This window comes from Erpetoichthys calabaricus, chromosome 16, assembly GCF_900747795.2.
Source record: "Erpetoichthys calabaricus chromosome 16, fErpCal1.3, whole genome shotgun sequence".
Classification (NCBI taxonomy): domain Eukaryota; kingdom Metazoa; phylum Chordata; class Cladistia; order Polypteriformes; family Polypteridae; genus Erpetoichthys; species Erpetoichthys calabaricus.
Genome location: NC_041409.2, coordinates 78,113,337 through 78,140,464, shown reverse-complemented (window position 1 = coordinate 78,140,464; position 27,128 = coordinate 78,113,337). Strand labels below are relative to the sequence as shown.

Here is a 27,128-nt window from a genome sequence, read left to right as displayed (position 1 = left end):
AAGCTGTGTAAACAGAAACATACTTACTAAATAATTTTCCAGTTTTGTACTTTTCACTTGTATTAATAGAGCACTCAACTTGGGCAGTTTTTTATTCCAACATCCTTTAAAGTATGAATCATGTTTTTCAAGAATATTGGAACTTGAAAGGAAATCCACTGCTTCATTGCTTAATCACTTTCGCTGAACCGAGACAAAGTGCGGTCTCCGCGGAGTTAACGTTCTTCGAGGTCAGTATTTTAGACAGAAAATAATAATAAAAAAGGAATGCCAGAATACATGAAGTTCAGTTTCTCGAATTGTGCAACGTGGTGTAGGTACAACTCGCTGCCGTCCAACACTTAATCTGGTTTCTACTGGTTTTATACGATGCGGTTACGTGCACACACAGGAGCAGCTGGAAACGATGGGGACCTTTCGGTCAAACTTTGAATGTGGGAACTGCGACACTCTCCGGCAGCAGGGACGGGTCAAAAAAAAAAAAAAAAAAAGAAAAAGAAGAAGACGAAGAGGTCTTTGATTCACCCTGTCGATGCGCTTACGATTTGGCTCTGAAAATGAAAGCCACGACTCTGCCAGCCTGTCTGGCACCGACCGGTGCCAAACGGAATGTGACCTCAGACTCGCCCCCGTTCTTTTTTTTTTTTGAATGAGTTGCGCATCCAGCGAAACAAAACGGAGCGCATCACCTCCAGCCTGCCAGCTAGCGCACCGGCTTCAGTTACACAGCTCTGGAAAAAAAAACAGGTGCGCCCGCGAGATCCTGTTACCCACAACCTTAGATGTGTTACACGGGGTGGGGAGGAAGGTGGATGCAAGACAACACTTAATTCGTTTTGACATTTTTATTACAAAAAATTGTGTAAAAAATGCGTATAATTTACAAAAACAACATTAAATCATTTCATTTCTCATTGATCATTGAGGCAATCATTCATCACTGGCTGTTCCAGTATCCAAGCACATCAGCCCCGGTTTTCTGGCTTCATACCATTTCAAAACCGAACTTCATAACAACACTAGAATAACCAGCGATTGTCAATGCGAAGAATGAAATCCGCGCGCACGCGTGGGAGAAGTGCTGCTGGCGTCAGATTCCCAACTAGCAGGTAAGGAAGTCAAAGACAAGAGAGGCTGCGCCCCTCGGAGCATCATCAGTATAAAAATAATGGCGCACACGTTATCAACTGCATATTTACAAATGTACAAAACAGCAAGTTTTGAAACCGTAGTAAAACGCACGCGCACTGACATCATCATCATTGAGATCATTATATACAAACAGTCAAAAGGCAAAAAAAAAAAAGTCCGGTCAGAAGTAATACTTGGCCGCAACAGTTAAGTGGTGTTGCACAGTGAACACTTCGGTAGCAGCTTTCTTTAACACTATCTAAAAAAGGGACGTTTAGGAACTGTCCAGGATTATACGTGGATGACCACGGTGGTCTGTTGGCTCCTCTTGTACTTGTCCAGCCATTCTCGCACCTCGGCGATCTTGTAGCCTTCTGGTCCTTTCCCACCTTGGTAAACCACCTTCTGGTCCTGGAGGATGTACAGCCTCTGAAAATAGGCTCCATAAGCAGCGTTCGACGAATTGTCCATGGTGTCGGCCACCACTTGGCAACCGGGCGCCTCCTGGGTCATTAAGTGGGCGGCTCGCAGGCGATCCTCGAGACAGCGATGCCGGGGGATCTGGTAAGGCGCATCTGTGCTAAGCCAACCGTCCGAAGGGTGTGCCTCCTCGATGTAGACCAGCAGCGAGTCTGCGATGTCCGAGTACTCACCGACCAGCCGCTGAAACGCCTGGAGGCGAGCCATGAACGGGGGTCAGGTGCAGCTGCCGAAGTTGAGGATCAGGGGTCTGCGCTCCCGTGCATAATCTAACAGGCGTCCCTTCTGTTGCTGGTCGAGCTGCACCACCTCGGGATTGGGGGCCCGACTGCCCAGGTGCGCCTCCTTGAAGTAGTCCAGCTTTTGGCCATGCCATACAGCCTTGAGGGACTCCCAGGTGAACATGCGGTTAGAGTCGGAGACGCAAAGAGGGGGGTCGTCGGGACTGCCCTCCCGCTCTCGCATCTTCTGCAGCATCTTCTTTCGAATGCAGAGGAAATCCAGAAGCCAGAGCATGAGGGGCGGCGAGCAGAAAACGGGGCAGGAGAAGCAGACAGGCGAGGGCGGCTTTGAGTGTGCCGGCGGGCGGGGGCATGGCGGACAATGCTCCGTTCGGTTCCCGATTCAGGCCGGCCAGGCTTCTCGTGGGCTCTGACACTCTCGGCTTAACTTCTCTTTTTATAGGCCGAGCCGAGGATTTGAATGAAAAGCACCCCGCCTCCCCGGCGAGCCGCCTCCTCACATGGTGAGGATTACCTTGAGTCAACTCTCCGTGCGCGGCGAGGATGACGGGCGCTCGCTGCACTGCGCGCATACTCGTTAACCAGAGGCGCACGAGCATAAAGACCCAGAGAGAGAGTGAGAGAGTGAGAGTGAGAGAGAGAGAGAGGGAGAGGGAGAGAGAAAGAAAGAAGCCGGCGATCCGATCTCAGGTTCCGAAGCTCTCAGGTGCACGAGTGGAAAAAAGGCTACAAGCACTCGGGCACATCGACGAAATACCCGGCGCAAACTCGTTATGAGGAGCGCACCAGAGAGAGAGCCGTTGGTGATCGGGGACACACCGGAGAGTAAGCTGTCAGGTGCACACGAGACTCCGTCATTTGGATAGACAGAGAGACACGCGCTTATAGCCAGAGGTCTATTTAAAGAGCAGAAAGAAACCCAGAGTGTGCTGCTCACCACCTCGTCTTGGAGTAGGCTATTCAAATCCTGACCGGCTTTTTCGGAGTAGAGAAAATGCTAGAGCAGAAAGATGAACACGCATACACAATCACCCTTAAGGTGATTTTTTTTTTGTGTATAACATCGCGTTCGTGTTTCTCTCGTATGAATGGTTACTCTTTGGGTGCTATTGCCTCAAGGGTCCTGGATTCTGATCCCCCGCCCTGTCACTGCGTGCGTGTAGTCTTTCTAAAAATTTCCAGTGTGTTTCTCTCCAGCAGCTTCGGTTTTCCTCACACATAGGTTAGTAGGTTAGATTGTAACCCCAAATTGCTTCCATGCGCGGGTGTATGCTGGTTTGGGCCTCTGGTGTCCCGTACAGACCTGTACCCCTTGCCTTGAACACTGTCTTGCAGTGCCTCGTAATTTTAAATCATTATTATTTTTCAAATAGTATTTGGCCGTACTCTATACAAGAATAGACCACTTTGAAGTAGGTAGCACGAATATACGCACTCGGAACTGGCTTTGCTGCACTACAAACTGTGAACACACACACAAGAAAAGCACACAGCAGGACGCACGCCGTCCTAGAGATTCAAGCAGTCCTAACTTGAAGATATTCAACCTGCATTTGAAGCAGGATGGGCACCCTCGCGGGACACACACTCACACCAGCATTACAGGAGTGCAGACAGACAGAAATCCGGTTATCTCATCAGGTACATCCGCGCACACATAACGGTACTTCACCAGCTGGCTGAAAAGACACATCCAGACCCAACTCTTTTCGACTCTAACGCGGAGGGAAACTTAATTTTTATGTTAAAGCCAAGGCAAAGAGACACCTGTCCATGTATATGGCAGAATAGTACACACATAATGACACGCCGCCACACTCCGACGTTCACAGTCGAACACGCAGACACGCGCAGCACTACGCAACTTTTGCTCCTAGCTGAACACTGAAAGAAGAACACCTCCTTCGAGGAATCGCGATTCTTCATGAAGCTTCCTGATTCGCTCAGTGGTGAAGGCAAGCGCGAAGACGGTACCAGTATGTCAGAAGCATCCTCCCTATACATTACTCCAAATCCAAGAAGCGTGTCAGGATCTCCATGGGTGTTAAAAATAATCACATACAGGACACGGTTCAGTCAAGTGCGCAGTTTTACTTGACTCCTTGTCTGATGTGTTTCTCGTGTTCCAATCATATTGTGTTTAAATCGACCGTGTCAGTCGTGCCGTTTTGTACTATATAGTATATATGTAAAGCGCCTCATATAATGGTGTTAATTATATAGGTCGTGATATAAAATAAATGTCAGTTGTCCACGACTCAACACCGAAAATATGTTAAAGAAGAGGACTGGCTGAACGATTGACTGATAAATATGTAGTAATGTATTTGTGCTCTGCTTACATTAAAAAAAAAATCCATCCCGAATAGTGCAATTATTTAAACAAAAGTTTTGTATTTTTGGTGGTAGCTACCTTTCTTGTGTTGAAAACAGTCTTACGCTTCCTTTTTTGTTGTTTATACTCATTACTTTTGTGTAAATTGGGAAATCATGTAATAGTAGAAGGATAAAAATATACCCTGTGTTCTAGCCAGAATTGGGAAATGTCCTCTGACAGTAATGGGAACCGATTCAAATTATACGCGATGTTTTTGTTTTCTGTGTGTGGTAAGCTACCTAAATTCTATCAAGGGAGGAGGCTACTGCGAACGAAATTACCGCACAAATAAACACCGAGGGGAACACCCTGACGCGATGGTCCCGCTAGGCGGCGCTCTGACCGCAGGACCTGTCACTATGCACGCTGAAAAAAAGCGGATGTCGCACACCACGAAACTTAATAAATGAAAACTTATCGCTCTTTGCCTCCGTGGATTCCGTTTCAAAACCGAACAGCGGGTTACTAATCTGCTTAACCCGTTCGGTTTTGTGTTCAGTAAAGTTCCATTTTTGCGCCAGGTCTTGCGTATTCTTTATTAATGTGCACGGCCTCGGTGGAAAAATTAGAACACGTGGACTAAGTCGAAAGCGCATAGAATTGGGAGTTCGAGTATGTGCGTAATAGCAGGAGGGCATCTTATCAATAAACAAAAAATAACGGTGCATATGGATTCAGAGTTCACCCTTCGCACAAGAGTCGTTTATTTTTCTTTGACGCTAAATATAGAAGTAGTGTGGGATGTTTAAGAATTAAGGCACCGTATCAGGAATGATGATAAAAACAAAAATAATAATAGTAATAATAATCAGTGGTTAGCGCTACTCCCATTTTATTCTTTGCGTGGGTTTTTCGAAATGTTTTTTTTTTCTTCTATATAAATGGACTGTTGCTTCGTTCAGGACCAATTCTGCTTCTTGTTGCACACCCCAGTCTTGGAAGATGAGCCTTGGACCTCCGCCACCACAAAGTGGCCTCAAAAATCGATCGATGGGCGAACGAATGACTGAATATATTCATAATAATAATAATTTGGATTGTTCCTGCCTTACTTCATATCCATTCTGGGATAAGCTCAGGACAAAGTGGCTTTGGAAGATGGATACAATTATTATTATTAATAATAACAACAGCAATAATAATAATAATAATGTTTGTCGTGTGTATGTATGTGCGTATGTTCACCTTGCGATGCAGCTGCAGTTCTGTCCTGGTTTTGTTCCTCTTTTACACCATATGCATTCCGGGATAGGCTCCAGCCTCCCGCGACCTTGCTTAGGACAAAGCGGCTTTAGAAGATTATACTACTACTACAGTACTACTAATAATAATAAGCTCAAGTATGAGTATGTTTGTGCGTGCATGTGTTCACCTTGCGATGGACTGTCGTTCTGTCAGGGATTGCTCCTGCTTGGCGCCATACACGTTCTGGGATAAAGTTTTGCAAACCCCCCCCCCTTCCCGACCCTCCTTCGGACAAATCAGTTTTGGAAGATGAATGGATAATAATAATAATAATAATGTTGGTCGCGGCTGGTGGCGTGCTCTTCCACGATATTCTCCACCCTCTCCCTCTGCTTTTCTTTCTTCCCACACTGCGCTTATTAGTTTACGAGTTCAACGGGCGACTTTAAATCGGTCAGGTATAAAGGATACCTTCAAGATCAGAGTAGGTTTCGGACCCTAGCAATTGTTTCTTGAAACAAAAATCGTTTCAGAAAATTGTCACACGTCTGTTTAGTTAGGATTTTGCCCCCCCCCCCCCGTTTCCTGATCCCGACGTGAAACACGTCATCGAGCGTTTCTGTTATTGCTGGGACTTCTCAAAGTGCGTTCTCATTGTGAGATCGAAGTTCCCGAATAGGTCACTGCCTCGCTGGTCGCTATAAATCACGTCCGTGTTTTCCTTTTGTGTCCCAATTGGCTGACGCGGAGCTGCCAAGACAGAACGTTACTTAAGTCACGTCACCAGCAGCTTCCAGCCGTCGTTAACTTCCAAACAGTTCATTTCGCATTTATTACAAGAAAGCAATGCTCGTTAATTCCCATAAAAGAGAAAGTTGTTTTTTTTTTCGTTAAGTTAACAAACAATCCTGCTTAAGACGCCAAACAAAGAAAAAAAACAAAACAAACTTGCCTAAGTAAAACCATCTTCAGACTTGAAAAATGAACAAAAACAATGACCATTTAGAGTGCCGCTACAGGGGCCGTTTACAGTGACCGATGCTCAGGGACTGCTTTCACATTTTAAGTAATTTTTATTTGTATTTGAACATCATTTTATTTACGATTTTGAGCAGGAACGTGCGTATTATACATGGAATAACAGGTATAAAATACAAGCGATCACTGAAATTAAAATTCGATTGCGATTGAAGGATTATTTTATTAACTTTGGTCTACTTTTTTCTTTGTTTTACACACACACTTTGCGATATAATAATAATGTCTAACACATACTGTACATAAATTAACATATGGTACATGCATCCTTCTATTTTTCTGTATTAGATATGTACATGGTCTTCGGCTGTATATAACTTTAATCGCGACGATTATAATTGATATGCTCAATTCTTTACGGATTTTAATGTCGGACTATCCATGTACTGTACAAATAGTATCGACATCCGCCTCCCACGCGCTGTAATCTGTCCCCAGAGAAACGCACTAACAGTAAATTATAGAGCAAGAATCACAGTATTTAATTTAAATTTCGACAAAAAACATTTTTAGTAATGATCCTGAAACACGAGTTTCATATGAGTCAGTGCGATTGCGCCATCCAAACATCGTTTTCGATTTATGAGGAAAGAAGTTTATTGCCCTGAATTCTTGTCTGCTGCCGAACGAATGAACCCCGCCGACATTGCCCTTGCACAAGACATTGCTGCGCGGCCGGTTGAATAACAGCAGATCGATAGGTTTGATGCCAGAATCCATTGGAAGTTGAACAGATTAGTTGGCTTTCATCGGACCGGGTGGTCTCCAGTATTGCGCCCTCAAGCGCACGCCCCCTGTCCACCTCCGCGCCAGCCCCCGTACTTGCGAGACATAAAACGAATCTGAGTACGGCTGTACATCGGTTAGTCGAGAAACCCACCAGCGTTTAGAAAATCCTTAAACTACCCTGATTCTTAAACAAGCAAGTCTATTTCCATTAGCGGGATATGGAAATAACAGGATACTTCTTCCACAAAACCCTAACCTTAGACACTAAAGTTAACTCCAAAATGAATTCGTGTTTCTGGGCTCGAAAACGATATCATTAACGAAAAGCTTTGTTTGCTACACTGCTGCTTTCTGCTACGAACAGAAAAGTTCTAATGGTGTCCTAATAGTCAACGTTACAAACACCACTCCGAACCTAAAAAATCCATCAATCAACGAAACGTTCCGATCTCGATAATGGCAGACGAGTTTCCCGTTTCTGACTTACAGTCAGACTGACTCGTGGAACACGTGCAACAGAGGAGGCACCTAACTCCGAGCTCGCGTTTCCATAACAACCAGTCGAGGGTCCTACTTGTAACCACTCGTGGCGTCCCTCTGGCTTCTGCAGGCGCCTTTAGAAAGTGCCGTCACGACGGGCTGGGCGAAGCGGAGCTGAACTGAATTAAACGACTTCCAAAATGGATGGATGGCAGTAATGTTTATACCGGAGCGAATCACTGCGCTGCTTGACTTCTTGGTCAATGTGACAAGCCGGGTGTCATGACTTACGAAACAAAGTTACCTCAGCTCCTTGATTTTTTTTTTATCGATCAAAAGACAATTGCGCCTATTGAAAGATTTCTTGTGGATGTGTTCACTATCGTGCGAGTATGAGGAACCAGCGGAATGGTTTTCTGAAAAACGCAAGAAAGACAACAATCGGGCTGAGTTTATTTTATACTTTTTAAATGGTGTGGCCTCGTAGATCTAGAGTTTTGGGGTCGCACACCCACCACTGTCTAATTGGAGTTGGCACAGTCACGTGGAATGCCCTTCAAGTGTCCTTGTTTTTTTTAAACTGGCGACTGTAAAACTGAGCCGGTGTGATCGGGCCCTTCGTGGGCTCATTCCGATTTTGCCTTACTTCAGCCCCCCAAGGGCCCTCTAGTGCTCCGCGGAGTGGAGCGTGTTGTGTTCAATTCTGTAGCGCCCCTCACCCCAAGCGACACACATGCAGCGGAGATCCCTTACGTCGATTTTCACGGAGAGCTAAGCGCGCCGACAGGACGATGGGAGCGGAACGAGGGGCTCTGCAGTGACCTGAAATGAACTGCACTGCAGAATTTAAAACGAATTAATTAGAGCCATCAAAGACAGACATGACAATGTGTAATTATGGATGGGAATAATAGGAGCTCAGACAGAATTATTTACACCCACACCCTCCTCTGACTCTTAATCAGAGCTCCCACCCTAACCCTTACTGTACTGGACCCCCAAGTCCTATTTTGCCGTTTTCAGATGCATACACAGTCAATGCTATTAGGAAAACGCGCTAAGTAACTGAAACCTTTCTCATTTCTTATTTTCGGGCGGCACAAAGCTAGCACTGCTGCCTTACACCTCCAGGGACCTGGATTCAATTATATCCTAGCGTTCAGTCCAGTCCTGCTAAGATATGCTTTTGATCTCTGTAATTAACAGTACAGATTCAGAAAATGTGTTAGTGGTTGTATTTCCAAATATTATTCTACTAGCTGCTAGAATAAACTTAAAGGCAGCGTTCCTCCTACACCCCTGGTAGGTATCCTGGGGGTTCTCAAGCTCTATTGCCCCACGTGTACCCTCAGCATTTGTCCTACGCCTTTCCTCAGTATCCTCATGTGTCTTGTCCGTCACTTCTTCTCTCGATTGTGATCCCTTAAAGCCTGTTTCTCAGACTCTGCCGTTTTGAGGCGCCTTGCTCACCTCCTGTACACTTTTTGACTACCACCAATGGTAGAGAGGCCCCCATTGCCCACTGTGTAAACATGTGAATTTGAAAGCGACCCGTTAGTATTTAGCAACCCAACATAGACCAATGTTATTTGCTATGTTGTCAATGAAAGTCTATATTTGACTCCTTTTTTTGTTTAAAAACATAAATGTCAGGAATTGAACTTTGCACCCTTAATGCATCGTGTCATATTTCACACAACTGAGCAACTAAAGCCAAACTGATTAGTCAGACCAAAGCAAAACTAACCAATCAGATTGCTCAGAGGGACTGGACACACACACACAGAGTGGCATTTATCATATAGTAGATCTGTCATTTTCTAGCCAGCTTAATCCAGACCAGGCTTGTGGAAGAGGTGGATGGGGGAGTGGATGGGGGGTGTTGGAGCCTATCCTAGCTAGCACTGGATGCAAGGCAGGAACAAATCCTGCAAAGTGGCACGGTGGCGCAGTGGTAGCGGTGCTGCTTCACAGTAAGGAGACCTGTGTTCAAGTGGAGTTTGCAGGTTCTCCCCGTGTCTGCGTGGGTTTCCTCCCACAGACCAAAAAGACATGCAGGTTAGGTGCATTGGCCTTAGTGTGTGCGCCCTGTGGTTGGCTCCCTGCCCGGGTTTGTTTCCTGCCTTGCGCCTTGTGTTGGCTGGGATTGGCTCCAGCAGACCCCCGTGACCCTGTAGTTAGGATATAGCAGGTTGGATAATGGATGGAAAGGACAAACACAAACAAACACACACAGCAAGGCCAATTTACCTAACCTGTATGTCTTTGGACAGCAGGAAGAAACCCACACAGACACAGGGAGAACATGCAAACTCCACTCAGGGAGGACCCGGGACACAAACTCTTGTTTCTTTACTGCGAGACAGCAGCACTACCACTGTGCCACCGTGCTGCCCTATAGTAGATATGTATTTCAAAAAACTTGTATACTTAAAAGATATATCTACAAAAACAACTGAGTTACAAATTGGAAAAGTTATGGAGGGCAGTGTTTTAAGAGCATGCAGACGAAGTGTGTTGTGCCCTTCATTCAGAAGGTGCCCATTAGGTTAAGTGGGGACTCTTAAACTGGCACCCTTTGAGTGCTTGGGGTTCTGTTTCCTGTATGTGCCCTGCGATCGTCTGTCACTCTGTCCAGGGCTGGTTCCTGGCTTGGCCCCGATTCTGCCAGGATAAGCTGTAATGGAGGAATGGATGAATATCCAAACTAAAAGGAGTGGGAACTGGAGGCGCAGGGTGCAAGTGGGTAGCAAGATTGGCACAAACACATGAAGCAAAGGGTTGTTGTGAGAGGAACCTTATCAGAATTGGGTGATGTTAAAAATGGTGTCCCTCAGGGGTCAGAGCTGGGGCTGCTGCTCTTTTGAATGAACTGGACAGGAGTATAATTAATAAGCTGGTTAAATGTTCAGGTGATACCAAACTAGGTGGAAGAGCAGATAATGAAGAATCAGCCAAATTGTTACAGAGGAACTTGGACCGCATACAGACTTGTGGCAGATTAATTGTAAGGTATTGCACACAGGAAGAGGAAAAGTTAGATTTGAATACACTATAGGGGGTCAGAAGCGTGAGCGTACCCCTTACGAGAAGGACCTAGATATGTAGATACATTTCTTGATGCTCCTAAGCATATCATCAGTGGTGTTACTTGAAGTCATTGTGTGTTTCAGGTCTTTCAATATCAAACACTTTCACCCAGGTGACTCAGCCATGGTTGATCAGGTGGCACATGCTTCTCCCCATGGGCCTCATCTCCTGATCCAGAGCCATCTCAAGGCCCTTTCTGTGATGTGATGTTCTTGATGGTTCTTTTCCTCCTCTGTCTGGTCATGCCCAGTGTGCTAAAGGCCCCATAGAGTGATTGCCTTGCAAAGCCTCTGCACCCGACCTTGATGGACATACACCTTACATTTCAGTCCTGTTTACAGCAGTCCAGCATTGTGTGAGGTAACGTGCTGTGGAAATTCCAATTGCTCTCTACGGAGAGCTGCCAGTCCTGAGCATTTGCCAGGACTCCCACAGACTTGTTTCTTCCTAGTGGCGCCTCTCCAGCCTTTACGAAGTTGGTCATGTTTATCTGCGTAGTTAGATGTGTTCATTGTCTTCTCTTAATTTCCACACAAGTAGCTTCTGCCATTGGTTTCGTCATCTGATTGTGGTGCCAGTTGTACCAGTTTTGCCCTAGAGCTTTTGGGAAGCAGCTCAAAATGTACTCTGATGTCTCTTTGCCTGGGCATTGTGGACAAACTGGAGACTCCACTTTGCAGAACCAAAAAAAATTAGATAGACTGAGCCAAATGGACTGGGCAAGGCATCATACAGTGCCTGCACCAGGAACTTCACTCAGGCTCCACCATCCATAAATCAGACCATGTCACCTTTCGGTCCACAACCTGCTCCTCCCTTGTCCAGGCCCCTTGCTGTTTGATACCGACGGCTCTGCAGGACCTCTCTTCCCCCACTGCAGCTCTTACTTCCTCCTGCACCATCCTGCTCCTCTCTTTTTCCTTTTGCTGAGTCATACCAGGGAGGTGCAATCATTCCAAGGCCAGTCCTCCCGCATGTTACTGATCCCCCCACGAAAATATGACATGACCTAATCTCTGCACGCAATATGGCCTCCTCGGCTTTCTACTTCCTCCCAGATATTGTGGACATATCACTATCTTCATCCATACAGTGTTCAGAAGTGATCAAGAAGGCTAACAGGATGTCAGGTTATATAACACAATGTATGGAGTACAAGTGAAGAGAGGTTATGCTTAAGCTACACAATATGGTCATATGTTTGAGGACTCCTGACCATCATACATATATGAGCTTGTTGAACATCTCGTTCCAAACTATGGACATTAATATGGAGTTGATCCCCCCCACCCCATTGCCTTCGTAACAATAACAACCTCCACTCTTCTGGAAAGGCTTTCCACAAGATTTTGGAGTGTGTCTGTAGGAATTTGTGCCCATTCAGCCAAAAGAGGATTTGTGAGGTTAGGTACTGATGTTGGACGAGAAGATATGTCTCAGTCAGTGCTCCAGTTCATCCTTAAAGGGGTTAGGATCAGGGTTCTGTGTAGTTCCCTGGTGTTTTTATGGACCTGGCTTTGTCTGCAGGAGTCTAGTCATATTGGACCAGAAAAGGGCATTCAACAAACTGGAAGCACGCAATTGTCTAAAATTACTTTGTATGCCATAACATTAACATGACCCTTCACTGTAAACAAAAGGCCCAGTCCAAACCCCGTAAAACCGCCTCAGACAATTATCCCTGCTCCAAGTTTACAGTAGGCATTATGCAGTCCAGAAGGTAGTGTTCTCTTGGTGTCCACCAAATCCAGGTTGATCCGTCAGACTGCCAGATAGTGAAGATAGACTCATCACTCCAAAAAACATGTTTTCACCACTTCAGAGTCCAAAGGTGTGGTGCTTTACACCATTCCAGCTGACACCTGGCATTGTGCATAGTCATCTTAGGCTTGTGTGAAGCTGCTTGGCCATTTAACACTTGAATTGCCAGAGCCAACGAAAAAAACTCACCCCACCTTAAATCCCTTCGCACCTCTCCGTCAGCGTCTTTTGTCTTCTAAATGTGTCGATAAGCCCAAGTAGCAAGCAGCCTGCTATACCATCCCCCCCACCGCCTCAGAACGGTCAAGAAGTTCTCCCAGTTCCTGCCTTGATTGATTATCTGCGAGTGAGCTACCCAGAATTGTAAGGGGAAATAATTTGATGTGTGTGTTTTGTGTCTACAAAAATCTATGTAAACACATCGTTACAATGTTTTTCATGTTTTAGTAATAAATAACAAAATGTAAACATGAACTGCATAATGTGTGAAGGCTGATGGCCAAATATCAAAATAAACACTTTCACAAAAGGTGCCAGTACAGTACGACTGTTTCCATGGTGCTATGGTCAGAAGTTCCGACTTATAATCCAGAGGTCGTGAGTTCAAAACCATCTCACCCACAAATTTACCGTTTTGAGTAGTGAGCTGCTCTTATTGTTAATATTATACAATAAAAACATACATTTGATTTGTGTCTGTAACAGCCGCTGTAAATTTATAGTACTTGTAACAGTTGGCTTTTTTCTTTTTACTTTTGTTCTCTCAGTCACATTCACGATACGACACCGACCCCCCGCCCCAGATCTGATGCGGTTACTTTTTATCTGAAACTGGGAATAACTGTAGATGTCAGTGGTGTTTTGAGGCAACGGAACTGGAAATTCTCTGATATGGAGGGATAAAAGCTGACACACAAACGCTGGTGAATCTGCCTTCTTCGTATCTCACCGTCACTTGATTTTTTTTTTATTCAGTTTTATTGAGTGTTCCTGCTCACGCTGAATTAGTATGCACCTTATGGCCCGTGATGTCAAAGCCGCACTGACAAAAAACAGAAACATAGGTATATATGATATATGGAATAACTCATTTTATAACCTGTATAGTACATTTCGGAAAACATTGTGGCGCAGATGCAACATTATTTATATTATTCATATTCATTCGCAGGCCTTCTTGCGGTTGTAATCAGTGACCGCGTTTTTTTTTTCCAATCTTGCCAGTCCCCACATGTTGCTGTATGGTACTGTGTCTTTGTACTCCAGGACATGCAGAAGAAAGAATAGTACAGAGAGGTCAGTTCCGAGCTATATACAATCATCAAATTCAAATGTTAACAGTTCCCACACACCCAAGAACCGTCCTTTCTACGTTTACGACATGTGTACCTGTTGCAGTGTACACACTTCTCTCTATACTGTTGTTCCTATTACACTGAAGGGGCGCCTGACACTGACTGAGTTTGCTTTCCTGGGGGAAGCGGCAGTCTTGCAACAGAAGCTTTCGATGTTGCATCCTCTTTTGTTTTATCCATCGCCTTTTCTTGTAAGAAGCGACGATGAAGTTCCTCTGCAAGGTGAGCAAAGAACTCTCTTCTTTTCTCAGTGGCCCCCGTGCATGCCTTGCACAGAACACGTGCGATGATCGCCGCCAAGTCAAGCGTGTTATAGCACAAGCAAATGGCCACCTGCATGTTCCTGCTTGTACTGAATAAGCTCACGCCTTCTGGCGCACGATGTCAACGGAGCACCAGGAACATAAGAAAGAGACAAATATATGTGATATTTTGAAGAAATCATTTGATGACCTGAATAGTACCAATCAGAAAACATTGTCGCACTAATGCAGTATTATTTGAAAACGAACAGCGTCAGATCAGGTGTGAATTTATACTGGCGCTGTTAGTTAGAGTCAGATCATTTGAGAGAATAAAACTGAAAAAAGGTAACTTTTAGAAATGCCATACATTTATACAGCTGATCTGACGCTGTTTGTTTTCAAATAATATTGCATTATTGCGATGATGTTTTCATGGCTTTCCTTGCAGAGGAGCTTCACCGTCGCGTCTTACAAGAAAAGGCGATGGATAATGCAAAAGAGGATGCAACATCGACAAGCTTCTGTTCCAAGACAGCCGCTTCTCCCAGGAAAGCAAACTCAGTCAGTCAGTGTCAGGCGCCCGTTCAGTGTAATAGGAACCACAGCACAGAGAGAAGTGTGTACACTGCAACAGGTACACATGTCGTAAATGTAGGAAGGACGGCCCTTGGGTGTGTGGGATCTGTTAACATTTGAATCTGATGATTGCATATAGCGCTGAACTGACCTCTCTGTACTATTCTTTCCTCTGCATGTCCTGAAGTACAAAAGAAACACCTCCTTGCACCAAAATGTGGACACTGGCAAGATCAAAAAAACAAAAAGACGCGGCCACTGATTACAAGCGCAAGAGAGGTGCGAAGGGATTTAAGGTCGGCCGGATTTACACGTTTTTTCATAGGTGCTGGTAATTCTAGTGTTTAATGAAGCAACATCAACACAGTTCATGTGCTTATGTTGCTTCCATAGGCAGTGTGAAATTCTATTGTGAGTGATGCAACAGAGGACAGGTGATTTCTACACACTATGCACTTCGGAGCTCATGGCTCCTCTCTGTGAGTTTCTGTGGTCTACCACTTCATGGCTGAGCTGTTATTACACCTTGACGCTTCCACTTCACAATAATAGCTCATACAGTTGACCAGGGAAGATCTAGCTGAGTAGACACATCATATACTGACAATGGGCAGTATCCTGTGACAGTGCCATGTCTGAAGTAACTGAGCTCTTCAGTATGATCCACTCTACTGCCAATGTTTGTCAATGGAGACTGCATGGTCATGGGCTTCATATTATGCACTTGTTAAAAATGAAACACCTGAACTCAATAATTTGGAGGAGTTTCCACATACTTTTGGCCACTTGGTGCATACAGCACACAATTGAGGGGTCACCTGAAGCACTGTGTACAGTTTTGTGTCTCCATATTACTAAAAAGGAGTAGCAGCCCTAGAAAAGGCAGTGAAGAGGAGAACAACTTGGCTGATTCCAGGACTGAGAGGTTTGAGCTATGATGGGGAGTTGAAGAAGATGAACAGGGCCGAAGTGTTCAAAATTATGAAAAGAATTAATAAGTGGGTCTGCGGTGGGTTGGCACCCTGCCCAGGATTGTTTCCTGCCTTGTGCCCTGTGTTGGCTGGGATTGGCTCCAGCAGACCCCCGTGACCCTGTGTTCGGATTCAGCGGGTTGGAAAATGGATGGATGGATGGATAATAAGTGGGTACCAGCTGTTACTTTATAATGAATTGTTCAATAACGAACATGAGGTCACAGTTGAAAACTTGCTGATGGCAGATTTCACAGGAATAGTACAAAGTTTCTCTTTACGCAAAGAACCGTAGACACGTGGAATAAATGACTACATAGTATGGTGGAGAGTAGGATGTTAGGGACTAACAGATGTCAACTGGATGATATTTTGGACAATCTACCTGAATAGGCTGAATGAGCTTGTTGGATTGAATGGCCTGTTCTTGTCACAATTGTTCTAATGTTCTTCTAATGAGGAATGAAACAAATAGCAATGGTATTTATTACAGTAATCCCTCCTCCATCACGGGGGTTGCGTTCCAGAGCCACCCGCGAAATAAGAAAATCCATGAAGTAGAAACCATATGTTTATATGGTTATTTTTATATTGTCATGCTTGGGTCACAGATTTGCGCAGAAACACAGGTGGTTGTAGAGAGACAGGAACGTTATTCAAACACTGCAAACAAACATTTGTCTCTTTTTCAAAAGTTTAAACTGTGCTCCATGACAAGACAGAGATGACAGTTCTGTCTCACAATTAAAAGAATGCAAACATATCTCTTCAAAGGAGTGCGCGTCAGGAGCACAGAATGTCAGAAAGTGAGAGAAAACCAAACAAATCAATAGGGCTGTTTGGCTTTTAAGTATGCGAAGCACCGCCGGTACAAAGCTGTTGAAGGTGGCAGCTCACACCCCCTCTGTCAGGAGCAGGGAGAGAGAGAGAGAGAGAGACAGAGGAAAACAAACAGTGAAAAATCAATACGTGCCCTTCGAGCTTTTAAGTATGCGAAGCACCGTGCAGCATGTCGCTTCAGGAAGCAGCTGCACACAGAAGGTAGCAACGTGAAGATAATCTTTCAGCATTTTTAGACGAGCGTCTGTAGCGTCTAGGTGTGCGAACAGCCCCCCTGCTCAATCCCCCTAAGTCAGGATCAGAGAAAGTCAGCGCAAGAAAGAAACAAAAGTAAGCTGGTTAGCTTCTCAGCCATCTGCCAATAGCGTTCCTTGTATGAAATCAACTGGGCAAACCAACTGAGGAAGCATGTACCAGAAATTAAAAGACCCATTGTCCTCAGAAATCCGCGAACCAGCAAAAAATCCGCGATATATATTTAAATATGCTTACATATAAAATCCGCGATAGAGTGAAGCCGCGAAAGGCGAAGCGCGATATAGCGAGGGATCACTGTAATTGGAATATAAAAATTAATAGCAATATGGAGGGACACTTAATGGGCTTTTTAGAGTGTTATTATTTGGCTATTGCCACAGGAGCAGGGCACATGCATGGCAACCTAGTCATAATGTTAATGAAGGAATCTATAGCTGTACACAAAGCAACAGTGGCAGCACAAGGCAGGAGTCCTGCCTAGATGTTACAATAGGCCATCACAAAGTCCCCTCTCACTTGGCCAGCCAGAGATTCACCAATCAGCCTAACGGTACATCTTCACTCGTTGGCAGGTAACTGAAATTCTAAGTAAGGAGAACATGCAAACTCACACAGAAGATGCTCTTCTCCATAAAAATCAAATCAAGAGAAAGTACAAACTCCTGCTTGGAGTTTACAATGCTTGTGTCCGAGCATCAACACCTTCTTCCTTTTTGCCTTATCCTCTTGATAGTGGCATGACTTGTGACTCTTACATCTCTCTCATACTTCTCTCCGACACCTATCAAAGATCTCCATGTCCAAATTTTCATTAACTCCCCACGAGGATTCCAGCCTGCATTCATCTTGTCTCTTGGGGACTCTTAGAGCTCTGGCCTGATCTGGGGGATATGTTAGATGCCAATCTTTAAGCTCCTCCCCGAATCACAGACCCCCTTATAAAAACTAATACAGGCACAGGACTCCTCTGTGAATGTCATTCTAGCTTTCCAGACAGTTCTTTTCTCACTCCCTTTGCTCCTCCCTTTTTCTGCACAGTGTACCCATTACATATTCTCTCTATGTGTACTCCTCTTCCTACATTTGAGACAATTTGTTGCAGACTCTGTGTGCTGCCTGCCAAGTCTTTTATACATTGTCATCTGAATAGTGCTAACTATTAAAGGCACTAAAGCAAATTCATCTTGTCCTTGTTGAATCCCCTCCATATCTCCTATTTTCCTTTCCCATTATCTGCTGCATTTACCAAACCCACATTGACCAGTCTGTACCCCCCTGGTTTCCCCCCGACCCCACCTGCTGCATTTTTTCCCATCCGTTCTTATTTAGAATTTGGTAATCCTGTTTTTGTCATCATGTTTTCCCAGGTTCTATGCGCAGGGCTTGGAAAGCACAAGTACATTTTTCTAAAACTGGTTAAGGTGGCCCTTCTGCCAAAACAATTTAAATTTCACAAGAATTTTCCATTGCAAATTAATCTCAGTGGTGACTGTAAAAAAAAAAAAAAAATTGCAAGTGCGTCCAAAGAAAATGAGAGAAACTCTGAAAACAACGTAGAGGCACCTGCAAGAAATGGGCATAACTGGCAGCCAGTGCCCTTCCTGAAAGTGGCATATTTCGGAAAAGGAGCAGATGACAAAGCTGATGTCGGCTGGGCTCGCCTCTTTGATTCCTCCCAAGTATACCAATGACAGAAACATCACTGGCAGTCACATTACCGAGTCTGAGAAACAGCAATGATAAAGACAAGTGAACTGGTAAGTAAGAAAAATGATCATCAGATGTGAGCAGCAACAATGAAGGCAGTCTGGAATGATGTTGGCCCGGCATGAGATGAACCACAACATTCTGATGGGTAGGAGCCCAGTCACATCAGCCCGGTGATGACATGTGGAATTTAAAGTCAGAATCCACTGTTGTCTTCAGTGGCACGCAGTGTTCACTGTCACACAAGGACAAGACCAGCTGCATCATGGCCACCATTCTTCTAGGGAAGAAGACCTTCTTCTGACTAGTAGTGGGCTGTTGTAACTATTAGATAGATAGATAGATAGATAGATAGATAGATAGATAGATAGATAGATAGATAGATAGATAGATAGATAGATAGATAGATAGATAGATAGATAGATAGATAGATAGATAGATAGATAGATAGATAGATAGATACTTTATTAATCATAAGGGGAAATTCACATCCATCCTTATCTGCACCCATTTAATCTGTTCCAGGGTTGTGGAAATTGGAGCCTATCCTGGTAGTATTGGGTGCAAGGCAGGAAACCCCGGATGGAATGCAGGCCCATTGCAGGATTGCCAACTCATGCCAGGGAAATTGACAGTCACTAATCAACAGAAGAACGCACAGACACATGCAGAACATACAGAGACAGTGAGTGTGCCAGGCTTCAAACCAGTCAATCCCTGAACTGCAGCCATTAGCATTGTTGTTTCTGCAGCTCAGATCCTTCACAAAATCCTTGAGCCACCATTACTCTAGTATGACCATAGCTTTGCCCCATTACATGGCCGACTTCACAGCTTTGACCAATATGAGCCAAATTTCACTGTTCAGATTGGTATAAGGAAGATTTTTTGCTATTGCACTATTCTAAGACAAGCAGCCATGACCACCATTCTGACAATTTAACTTCACACTTTGTGCCTTCACCATTACACAGGTGTGGCACAGTGGTTTGTGCCACTACTTCACAGCTCCCGGTGACCGGATCTGACACCCAAGTCTAGCGTGTCCTTCAAGTGTTTGTGACAGTTTTTCTTCCAGCACTCTATATCATTATGGGGTACCATTCCGCCCAGTAATGGCATACTCTCCTGACCAGTATGTTGTGGATCTCCTTATTAAGCAAATATGAGAGAAGCTGCAAACTGCTCATCATTGTTCCCAGTGTGACCACACTCTTTTGATAAATGTGTAACTATTTTTAATATCCTATCCAGTTCAAACACACCCACTGGGCCAGTACTATTACACCATCATGACAGTAGATTCATTATGGTTGCCATTGTGCCTAGCCTATATGATGTCCTCTTTTCCATTCTCCTCTGTCCCTAACAGTCCCACACTCTGGCCACCGCCTTCAGACTTCTATTCTGACCAGTGTGCTATTTTGAATGAAGGGCCACAGGGCATTTTAGTCAAAACCTACAAGGACAGGGATCTATTCAGAACGAAGCCTGGCAGTTCATCAGCCTATTGAGCTGTAGACCCCTTTCAACAGGAGACAACTTTCACCACCATGCCAGTATGAGTCCATCTACCTCATGTTCACCACTCTCGCCATGCTCTGTGACTGACGTGTGACTATTCTGTTCACTATTCTCATCACTGAAACCAGTCGCCTTAGCATTCCACTTGTAGGACAATGGCTTCCCAGTGATTATGATTCAGTCCATTAAGAAGCAGACCACAATCTTCAGTCCATTCTATCCACAATGTCATTCTAACCAATACTGAACTTGTGACCCTGAGCTTATCAGCTTCAGCTTGCTTGATAAGTGAGAGTCCACACATTTCTGGTCAGCATGAAGCAGCATTTACCATGACACTAGTATGACACTTGCTGTATCATTCTAACACTTCGGGGGCTAAAAGGCAATGTACTCTCTACTGACCACTGTGAGACATTCCTCTTTCATACCAGCATGAAGTGGGTTTTGTGTTTTGTCTTTGTGCCAATGTGAACCCAAAACACTTTTCAGACCAGTATGAGACATTACTACTTTTACCCAAAGCATCTTGCAAAAGAGGTCAACATAATCAAATAAACACCAGTGTGGGGGCTGTTTTGAAACAAGTGTTATAGGACAAGGCTACAGAATTGACCATCACAAGTGAAGAGCTCAAACCCAACAGAACACAAGGCTAGTGACTCTTACTTTGCTACAAAGGCCCCTGCATCCAATTCGTGATCAATTACAAAGAAACCGATAGAACAAGAGGGTCTCAGGCGCTTATAAGCACAATGAGGGAGTCAGCAGTTTGGATGGAAATGGGCAGCTCGTTCCTCCACCCTGGTGCTACACATGGAAAGAGTCTGCACTAACCAGATGCCTTTCACTACCAGAACTGAGTGGGACTGAAGGAACGTAGGACCTCCATATACAGTAAATAGGTACTGACCCATTGATTACTCTGTAGGCAACCATCAAGGATTTGAACTTAATGAGTGCTGCCACAGGGAGGCAATGTAGTGACCTGAAAGGACGAACAACAGGAGCTCACTTTGGCTGGTTGAACACAAGACGTGCCACTGCATTTTGAGTCATTTGCTGTGGCTTGGTAGTGCATGCAGGTGCCTCGGCCAGTCAGTAGTCCAGATGTGACAGGACCAGTGCCTGGACCCCAAGTTATGCTGCATGATCTTTCAGATATGGTCTGAGCTTGCTGATGCTATACAGAGTGAATGTGATTGAACGACAGTGAGTAGAAAGGGATCAGTGAAGGATATCTGGTCATCGATCACCTCTCCAAGGATGCATACTGACTTGGTTGGTCGTAGTGATAATAAGCTTAGCTTTACAGAGATTGGGTGTGGAATATATGGACTGACTGGAATAACAAGGAGCTCTGACTTCTGATTAGTTTTGCACTGGCGTCATTATCTCCATTCTACCCAGGATGAGGCGGGCCACTGTCTTCTCCTTAACGGGCATTTGGGTCAATTTTCACTTTTTTAACCAGAATCAGACAGTATTCTTTGACATTGTCTTCACCATTCTGACCAGTAACAGGCAGATCACACTCACTCCATACAGTCCACTGTGTCACTTTGACCATTACTGAATATGTGACCCTCATACACTTATATATGACAGTACTGATCATGACACAAGTACAGTACTGGCTGTACGGCTCCCATGGTTCATTTGGAGGTTAAAAGGTGGCCACCCTCTACTGACCAGCATAAGACAACACTAATATGACCACAGCTGCATCTTGGTTTTCATTATGATCAGTAAGAAGTGGACCCTGACTCTTCTCATCAGTATGATTACCACCTATGACCCTGCACTTAGCAATTCCAGACTGCCAGAACAAGTCCTGTCCAGGGTGTGACTGGCTACACCAGTCTGTTTAGTATTAAACTCCTTTCAGATTTCTTCCCAGGAAGGGACCACAAGCCAAAGCCAGAAGCATAAGACCCCTTTGTACCTTTCCACCCATCATGAATCCCTCACTGGCTTTAAGTTTCAAGCTCACCGAGCCTAGCAGGACATTGCCTTGGATTTATTTCTGTTCGAACCATGAGCCAAATGTGACTGAGACCACAGCCTCAGGCCATGATGGAAGCTTTAACTTTGGTTCAAGAAAAATCCTGAAAACCCACAAGAGGAGCTGTGAACACCATCTGTGGCTTTGACAGGAGATTCTGCCCCGGGAGGGAGCTGAAGCTTCCTACAAACTGCTGCTGAAATCCTGCTGTTTTAAGAGCAATGCCTCGGCTATCGGAGAAAGGACAAATAAAATCTTTTGAATCCACTTCAAAAACCACAGAAGGAAAGGAACATTCAGTGCCTTCAAGTGCTTGGCTTTCATTCGAAAAGCTCTCCACTTGCAAAGGTTACTCAAGGTCAGCTGCCCGTCTCATTTTGCAGATCACAATGAAGGAAAAAAAATAAAATAAAATAAAATAAATAAAACAAAATGAAGGGAAGCTAAGGCAACAGAAACCAGAGTGACTTTAAAGATCCAGACAAAGTCAGTGACTTGCAACTCCAGTAAAATCTCCGACAAACAAAAGGAATGACAGACCATTCAGTCCGTGTAAACGGTGGCCAGTGCAAGCAAACATTCATGTCAGTGTGATGGGGCATTAGTGCCTTTATACACTGTATGTATATGCTGTGTTCATTTCTAAGATTAAAATCACATTCAAATGTACTGTCAGCTCTACGTAGTTAAAGAAATTCTTCCTTGTGTAACTCCACAGATTAGTGACAGTAATATAATATCACCAGAAGACAACGGGTGCAACACCAGTCTTCAACATCAGATGATACACCCTGTGCAAAACTAGCTGTCAGCGCAATGGCTGTTTTGCTCTTTCATCTCCACCGAGGGGCCCAATTGAAACCCAAGTGTGGCTTTTATGTGATTATGTCCTATTAAAGGAAATACCCTAAGAGGGGACTCTTTTCAGAAGACAAGGAGATCATAGGAATTACATTGCAGGCGGCAAAAATACAGGTCTGATACACAACCATAGTTTGGACCCATCCAGATTGCTGTTCTCCTAATGGGGCCTACTGAGGGTCATTTGCCTACTGCTACCATGATGAGGGTGGACAGCTTTAGTATCTCAATGAGTTATGTGGCATGGACCGAGGGACTTTGCAGTGGATGAGCTCACAGTTCACCTCTGTGTGTGCTGCTCTGATAGACCGAGGAGTCTGAGCCACGTCTTTCATTCTGAAACAGAGTAGGTCACATTGGGGTCTAACCCAGGTGTTCAAAATTCTCCAAGGTATCAATATAATGACAAGAATTTTTCCAGCTAATTTCTTAAACATGTACGTAAGGACAATGTGATGGACTGCCATTCTATCTGAGGTTAGTTCTGGTCTTTCACTCAACACTTCTGGTGTAAACCCCAAGTCTCCAGTGACCTTAAATTGAATTTAGTGGGTTTGACGATATTATGTTATTTTGTATTATACCTCAGCATAACTAGGAGGAACTACTGGAAAAGCATTGAACTGAAAGCTTCCATCTGTAATTGAATTTACAGTTTTTTGATAAACAAGAAACAGTATGTTTGGTTGGACTCCCAGCTCCTGGACCGTGTCCATATCACCCTCAAGGCTGTGTACTTTCCCCACTACTATATTCCCTGTACACCAGTGACTGTAGATCCACTGACCCTTCAATTAAACTTATTAAGTTTGCTGATGACACCACCAGTGTTGTACTAATTACTAATGGAAATGAAACAACAAACAGAAAGAAGGTGACTGACTCATCTTGTGTCTTGGCGCTCCTCAAATAACCTGCTGCTCAATGCCACCAAAACAGTGGAAAGGGTTATTAGCTTGAACAAACAGCAGTTATAACCTATTTCTCAAGTAATTAATCCCTCTACAGTCAATACGGTGGAAACCTTCACATTTGTGGGCAGAACATTCACAAGCACTCTCAGCTGGGGCATTAACTCCACTTCCATCACGAAGAAGGCTCAGCACTAGCTGTACCTTTTATATCAGCTAAAGAAATGAAATATCTCCCAAACTAACCTCCAGCTTACAGGGAAAACTTGGGGGTTGGTGGCAGGATTGGCACTCCGGCCACCGTAAAAAAAACCTCACCCTGCTCCAGTGTGGTGCTGAGGGGTCACCCGCTGCACTCTGGTCCTAATCCAGGTGGTTTGTTGTGAGATGGGTGCATCAACACACTATCAGCGCATGCTCCCCACCATCCTAGTACAATTCTGCAAATCCCTAAATTAAAGCACAATCATATTCTCCATGATCTGGTTTAGTTCAGCAATGATCAGCTCCAAAAATAAACTACAACTTGTTGTGAGGTCTGCTGAGAAAGTAATTGGCTGTGCTGTTCCATCTGTTGCAGGCCTGTATGCATTTAGCGTCATAAACCAAGTGAAAGGGATCAGCACAGACTCATCTCAGCCAGGTCATCACTTGCTCCAAAAACTCCCCTCTGCTAAACACTTTAGGTCAATTAAAAGTAAAAAGAACAGACACCTTAACAGTTTCATACCCAGAGGTATAGCCCTGACAGATGAGTAATTTAGCTCGTCTTCCTCGGTCATTTGTGTGCTCCTTCATATGTGAAGGTGCGAGAGTGTGTGTGTGTTAGTTTTTGCACATGGATGTGCATACACACTATACAAGCACATGCTTCCATTTGCACATCTCCTTCCTAACTTCATTACTCTGCAGCTGTTTATAACTTATGTTGTTTAATTTGTTATTTTTGTCATCTGCATGTGAAGTTGTGTTCTGTAATAAGCAGCTCCAAAGCTACCAGTTCAAATCCTGCATATTAGGTTAATGGAGAAGGAAAGTAATTCTGACCATTAAAGGATTTAGCTCCACCAGGAGTGGAGTATGCAGTTTTATTTAACTCAACACAGAAAACCTGAAACGACTGAGACACATATAAATGGCTGACAGATTGAGAGCCGCGTCTTCAGTTTGTGTTTGGTGGTGTAGGCTTCTTCTTTTATGTTTGGTTAACTCTGATAATAAACAAGACTCCAACCTTCTACTTAGTTACACAATACCCAAGTGGTTGGTGCTCAGTTTCATGAGATTGAGCAACAGGGCTGTGATGCTGTTCAACGCTTTTGAGGGACGTGATGTGTAAACACGTGTGTCTCTGGTGGATGAGCCACAGAAGCTCCTTCATGATTTGGATGGACTGCAATTGTTTCCTGTGAAGGAGAAATTCTTAGCAAGGTTAAGTTCAGGCCCTTTGAACACACTGTTCATCACTGTTACCCCCTGTGGATGGCTCAGTGAGGTCCTTGGGTCAGTCCTGTCATGTTTGTGTACATCTTCTGGGCAAGAGGTGAGAAGTCAATCCAAGTTAATTACCTAAAAGATAAGAGTTACATCTCTCATTCTTTTGTTTTTCACATCCTATTTTCATGGGAATTTCTTATTTTTATAGGGGTACAGAATTGGTTGTGACATTATGTCAATGATGATCCTGGGCTCATGCCTTCTATAATTCAGTTTCATTCATTTTTTCACATGATTCACACAACACACTATATCAGTGTTTCCCAACCTCGGTCCCGGGGGCCCACGGTAGCTGCAGGTTTTTGTTACAACCAGATTCCTAATCAGTGACAACACCTGATAGCACTGATCTCATTTAATTAGCTAGTATTATTTTTCTTTTATTCTACATTCAGAAAAGCACAGCAGCATGATTTTTACATGTATAAGACATTTAGCAATATTTCTACTTTTGCTACAGATTTAAATGCTTAACTCTCTTCTGTTGATTTCATTATATTTTGCCCTTTCTCTGCAGTTTTTTTTTTGTTCTTTGTTTCGCCTTATACAATTTCTTGTATTAGGAATTTGTTAGTTTTCGCATACCCCTTGGGGTCAGAGCGCAGGGTCAGCCATTGTACAGCGCCCCTGGAGCAATTACAGGTTAAGGGTCTTGCTCAAGGGCCCAGCAGAGTAGGATCTCTTTTGGCAGTGACGGGGATTCGAACCGGCAACCTTCTGGATACCAGCGCAGATCTTTAGCCTCAGAGCCACCACTCCGTCCCTTTTTCCTCTTTGTTGTATCTTATTAATGACAATTAAAAATGAGCAGAGCAGACACGCTGGCAAACAACACAGAATAATCAAAGGTTGCAACTACTTTAGCATCAGACCCACTAATTAATAAATAATGGATTAATTAAACAATTAGAACATCTAGAAAAGTAGAATGAAAATCAAGATGAAAATATTATTAAAAAGAAAAAAATACATTATTCCCATATAACTGCTTGGTACATTTAAATATATATATTTTTTACCAAACTTAGTTTTCTAATTTCTCTACTGTTCCCAAAACACAGAACTTGGGAAATAACAAATAACTTAATTAGCCCAGGAGTCCAATTAAAAACAGAAACTGGTTGGAACAAAAACCTGCAGCCATAGTGTGCCCCGAGGAGCGAGGTTGGGAAGCACTGCACTATATTATCAAGTGCCATCTATATATCATACTGACTTGGATTCACTATGAAAACAAACAACTGCCTTTAGATTTAGTTAGAGACAAATAAATCATGATGTTGGCCCTTTGCTATTGTTATTTCGACTCTGACTTTGGTTTGGTGTTTCCATCTTTAAAAATCAGATACGTTCATCTCTCACGGTATTCTGTTTCTCCAAATTGTTTTGTAATTTGCCATCTCATGTCTTTCTCTTTCACTTTCCCAATTTTGCGAAGTGACCTTAACAATCCATTGACTTGAGACGAAGACTGGACTCCTTTGGTATTGGGTCACTTCGGAGAATCCTTGGGTACTGCTGGTTTGACTTTGTGTCGAATGAATGGCTGCTAACGGAGACCCGCATGAGGTACATTACCTGAATTGCGAGGGAGTGTCAGTTATGGCACTACTGGCCATGTGGGGCAATTCCCTGAGGCTTGCAGGATTCTGATTGTTGAGGACCTGAGTGGCTGGACCAGGCCAAGGGGATGAGCACGTAACACCTGGCTGTGGCAGATAGGTGGTCATTTCCAGAGGGTGGGACTGGACCACATGTCTGCCTGGGGTGGTTGACACCCGGGATCCCGAGCTGTTTCGTCACGTGGTGGGTGCGACAACACACTTTACCAGTGCACGCTCCCCAACCTGACTTTAACAATAATT

The 27,128-nt window shown here is 44.1% G+C and overlaps 1 protein-coding gene across 1 annotated transcript; it reads right to left on the bottom strand.

The window, feature by feature from the left end:
- Positions 1–830: 830 nt before the first annotated feature.
- Positions 831–2,440, bottom strand: dio3a (iodothyronine deiodinase 3a). The gene is given in 2 exon segments (XM_028821665.2): positions 831–2,130; positions 2,132–2,440. Coding segments are annotated over 2 exon segments (1,002 nt in total). The 5' UTR covers positions 2,426–2,440; the 3' UTR covers positions 831–1,422.
- Positions 2,441–27,128: the final 24,688 nt, after the last annotated feature.